The following is a 5000-nucleotide window of genomic DNA, read 5'->3' on the forward strand; positions in this document are numbered from 1 at the left end:
GTGGGGTGGTGGGTGTGTGTGGTTTGTTGTGTGTGTGTGTGTGTGTGTGTGTGTGTGTGTGTGTGTGTGTGTGTGTGAGTGAGTGTGTGTGCTTGATTGTGTGTTTGGGAACTTGCACTTTGCCCCGTTGTATTTATAGACGTATCTTTTGCGTATAGTGGAGGAAGCGGCCTGGCAGAGATGAGAGTGTGGGAGGATAGGTATGAGACAGAATAGTAAAGAGGCACAACAACAACAAAAAATAAAATGGCGGAAGAGTAAAGGTACCATTGAGGTTATGATGATGTTTAGTTCTCAGCGGATCTCTTAAAAAGGTATGCAGGGATTGCTACGCCAAGGCATATTAATAGACATTTTAGGTAAAGTACATTTTGGGTAATGGACATTTTAGTGCTATCGATTTGTGGGGCCAGGAGGCCTACGTGGTTTGAAGAGACTGTCTCGGGGAAACAGCAGCATAATGGATGTAATGTTAATAATAAACATGGTAGGGGGCGGGGAAGAGAGTCTGCCAAAGCAGAAAAATGGAGAAAGGGTTGAAAAGGAAGGGAACAAGAATAAGAATTTATCCCACAAAAAAAAAGTTTGGAACGCAATCCGTGAAAGACTCTCTTTTTGTATCCTATTCTTCGATTGCGGCTGCAGCAAACTCGCCAAACTCTCAGATGTCCCAGAAAGCATTGCTTTGGTATTTTCAATCATTCTTTTCAGCCAGGTAATCTACAGAGTAGCAAAACATGCTATTCTCCCTTGCTTTCTCCGTGAACCGAGTCGTTTCTCGGTGACCCTCATAGCCAATTATCTCTGTAACAAACGTCCCCAAGTCTCGGCTCCATTTCCCCCTGCCTCCCCGTTCAACAGGGATGAAACAAATGTTCTTTCCAAACCATTTTCTACCGCTGAACGTATCAACCATTAAATCTTCAGACAGATTCCATGTTGGTTCACGGTCAAAACTGTCAATGGTCGTTCACTTCACACACACAAACACAGACACAGACCCTCACACACACACAGACACACACACACACACACACACACACACACACACACACACACACACACACACACACACACACACACACACACACACACACACACACACACACACACACACAGATTCAAACACACACACACACACAACTTCATACACACACTCACACACACACACACACACACACGCACGCACGCACGCACGCACGCACGCACGCACGCACGCACGCACGCACGCACGCACGCACGCACGCACGCACGCACGCACGCACGCACGCACACACACACACACACACAGCTTCATTCACACACACACAAATAACTTCAACCTCCCCCATACATACACACAACCTCACACACACATCCAACCCCCCCCCCCCAACAAACACACACATATACACACAGCTTCAAACAGCATTGATTGAGCTCCAGTGATTTGGCTGCCTTGGAGGGGGTAGAGTTACCGTTGATGCCTGTAACTTTATTATCGGAATGCCCAGCACTGTTAGCGATGGCTTCCTCAGACCACGGGGCTAAAAGTCCATCCCTCACTCCTGCTTCCATCCGTCACCCCCCCGGCCCCTACCACCCTAAGCCCCCCACCCCCCCCCCCCTCCCTGCCTCACCAGCAGGTTCAATCAAAATCGTTCAAATCGTTTTTATCGGCACCGCCGTCTTCCTATCGTTAAATCTGACCGCCAGAGAGGACGACAGGGGCCCCCTGTCCATCATCATCATCATGGCCCTCTGCTGACGAGGAATGGCCCCCCTCCGCCTCGCTCCGTCACACAGCTGGCCGAGGTTTTATTTAATATCACCACGGCAGCTATAAGACCCAGTACACCAGGTCTTAGCCTAGCGCCTCGCTTTAACCTGTGTGTGCTGTACACTGTTCACTGCACATGTGCACAACAGGCACAGTCGCTACACAACAGAGGGACGTTACCAGTGCTCTTTGGATGGCTCCTCAGATGGCTCCCAGTGTGTGTCCAAAAGTGCGATGCCCGGCCCTGTAGCCCACATGCGTCCCCCGGCAGAGCCATCAAAAGACCTGTGATCAAAAGCCCTCCCCCTTCATGAACGCGGCGCGGCGACCGGCGGCGAGCGCAGACTTAAAGGCGCCCGCTGAGTGGAGCGGACCATGTGATTTTCCTCCCAACGTGGGGGTCAGGCCTCCGTTCCGTGACCTTTGCTTTGATCCGTGGTCCTGGACAGTCAAACGCTGTTATAAATAAAGATCACACACGCGGGACCACGCTTTCATCCTCGCTAAAGTTCACGGTACGGAGGAGGGGTCCCCGGTTCCACCATTCTCTGGCCACGCGGTTGCAAAATGGCGGTCGGTTGCTTGAGCATTGTTTGCCGAAGCCAACGGCGTCGCCTTGATCAACAAATTAATCGTCCTCATTAGCTAGAATTGATTGAAAGAGGCTCCCGTGCATTTTGATACGTTTGGTCTCCGGAATGAAAAGTGTGCGATTGAATGTCAAATAAATAAACAAATTGGTTACCTGCAAAGCTAATGAGAAAGCCTGTGAAGCTCATTTCAGCTGCCCCTGTGTTCTCCTCCTCCTCCTCCTCCAGATCATCAAGGACCAGAAGCTGTTGATCATCGTGGGTGGGATGCTGCTGATCGACTTGTGCATCCTTATTTGCTGGCAGATTGTGGACCCACTGAAGAGGACGGTGGAGGAGTACAGCCTAGAGGTCAGTGGCTCGCCGCTCAGGACTCAAACAGGAAGCTCTCGCGCTGGTTCCTCAACGCAGTTGAACTTCATACGATTAATAACGCAGACCTCATAGAGTGGGTCGGGAGGAAGTTTATATTCCTTAGCAGCATCATTATGGGTTGTCATGCCGATGTATGCAAACCCGAACCCGGCGACGTTGCCATGGCAACACAGCTTTGCGGCGACTGAGCGGTGTGTCTAGGAGGAGGAGGTGTGGACAGGAGTGCCAGGCGCTGTCAGTGGCGCTGCTGGTTATTTTTGGGTCAGGATGAGAGCCGCCTCCTGTCCTGATCCCTCTGGCGGGGCTGCTGCCAGGTTTGATGTGAGACGTTGGCAGGGCCGGCTGGAGGAAGGGGACTCGGAATCATGTTCCTGTCTCGCTATTGGGGGAAGCAGCAACTCTGTTTGTCGGGGCGCTGTGCTGTGATTGGTCGAGGCCGGAACTCGAAACCCGCCGTAATTGATTAGCCTTTCGCCGAATGGTTCCCAGTTGGATGAAATGGGGACGTGTTTGGCCAGGATTGTTTTTGGGTTTGGATCTGTGTCTTTGGGCGACACATGGCATTTCTACAGATAAGTGATAGGCTGACAGAAGACTTTAGGGAATACAAACACTGAGTAATATGTGCCACATCAGGTTTGGTTTTATGCTGGGGCCAGACAAAATCACACGTTTTGTTACGTCAAGTTGAAATATATCTTTGCCCCTGGGCAGGTTAATAATACATCCCAATTAAATGAACGAACAAGCTAGAAAATCCACTTTCCAACAATGAAGCCCGCAGGAAAAGATGTTTGTATGCGTGTGCGTGTGTGTGTGCGTGTGTGTGTGTGTGTGTGTGTGTGTGTGTGTGTGTGTGTGTGTGTGTGTGTGTGTGTGTGTGTGTGTGTGTGTGTGTGTGTGTGTGTGTGTGTGTGTGTGTGTGTGTGTGTGTGTGTGTGTGTTATGCCCCACCCCCCCTTCCTCATGAGCCACCCCAACAGCTACCCCCATTAGTGCTGTTCAATTGCTGTAAATGTATCTGGCTTTGATGAGAACCCCAAGACTGATCATTCTCACCGGGGGGCTACACCTCTGAAGGAAGAGATACCCCCCCCCCCCCCCAGTGAGCCGTCTTCGAGGCTGGTGCACACCTCCGAAGAGGACGCACACACACAACTAACTGCACGGATGTGGCTGCTCAGATGTTTAGCATGAGAGCGAAATAGTATTAGAACGATCATATTTTACACAATATTGGTAAATACCAAGATTGGCTTTTTAATTGTAATACCATCGAAACAGTTTAGCTCATGGTCATTACTTTGAAGAATATGAAAATGTTAAGTAAGGTATCAGATCAATTTTTATTTTTTATTTTAGCCAGATGTTTCAAACCTCATATTGAGATCCATTTAAGGGCAATTCTTCTCACATTAATCATTTAGACTGTAAAACTGGGTGTAATAATAAGTTGATCTTGTTTTTTTATAGTTACAAAATGATTCCAAAACAACAAATGAATTATTGCCCCAGCCCTAGAGCAAAACAAATTAGGTTTGAAACATAGTTGTCCTTTGTCACTGTGAACGTTTATAATGGATGTGAAGAATAAATACGCCTACTTGCTTTCTGTCGTTCTACTGGTGTGTTTGTTGTGTTGCTGTAACCGCTCAAGATAATTATCGTTTTGCTACTTCAATGTCCCACTAGCTTGCTCCATGTGGAACTACCATATATGGTCCCCTTCTATGAGGTCTTTAGCACCCAAAATATCCTGCTGGGGGCGGAGGTTGATGTAGGCAAGCTGCGTTACCATTGAATTTTGGGGGACACAACGGCTGCCATTCTTTGTTCGAAACTCATTTTGCTCACTTTAATCGTGTTTCTATGTGTGTTTGCTCGCTTGCTGCCAACGTTCTGCCACAGCTCAAAGGATAGCTGACAGTGTTTGCTCCTCATTTTGACTCGTCGGCGACTTAAATCACAGGAGCCGTCTGTAATATCGTGAGGGGTGCTTCACAAATAAATCCACTGAATTTCTGTCTAATGAAAACGTTGCGACAGGGGGGAGGGGGCTCTGGGGGTACACGATGATACTGATGCGCGCAACGTTGCCAGACTTATTTACATAGCGCCGCTGATCTTGGCACACTCTAAAGGTAAACTTAGCACATTTGTACAAGTCAAGACAAAAGACCTGTTTTCCTTGCGACGATAGCCACATTAAAAACATATCTTTTACTCTTAGTAGGCTGAGGGCGCAACGCGAGAGCATCGCGTCTCAGCGGCCTGGT

At 48.7% G+C, this 5000-nt stretch overlaps 1 protein-coding gene across 1 annotated transcript in view; it reads left to right on the forward strand.

Moving 5' to 3' along the window:
- Nucleotides 1-5000, forward strand: part of gabbr2 (gamma-aminobutyric acid (GABA) B receptor, 2) — a 109447-nt gene that overhangs the window by 56283 nt on the left and 48164 nt on the right. The window contains exon 7 of the mRNA XM_056582375.1: nt 2578-2700. Within this exon, the coding sequence (XP_056438350.1) occupies nt 2578-2700 (123 nt within the window). The remainder of the gene's footprint in view (nt 1-2577; nt 2701-5000) is intronic.

The sequence above is a fragment of the Gadus chalcogrammus genome, chromosome 22 (assembly GCF_026213295.1).
Source record: "Gadus chalcogrammus isolate NIFS_2021 chromosome 22, NIFS_Gcha_1.0, whole genome shotgun sequence".
Classification (NCBI taxonomy): Eukaryota; Metazoa; Chordata; class Actinopteri; order Gadiformes; family Gadidae; genus Gadus; species Gadus chalcogrammus.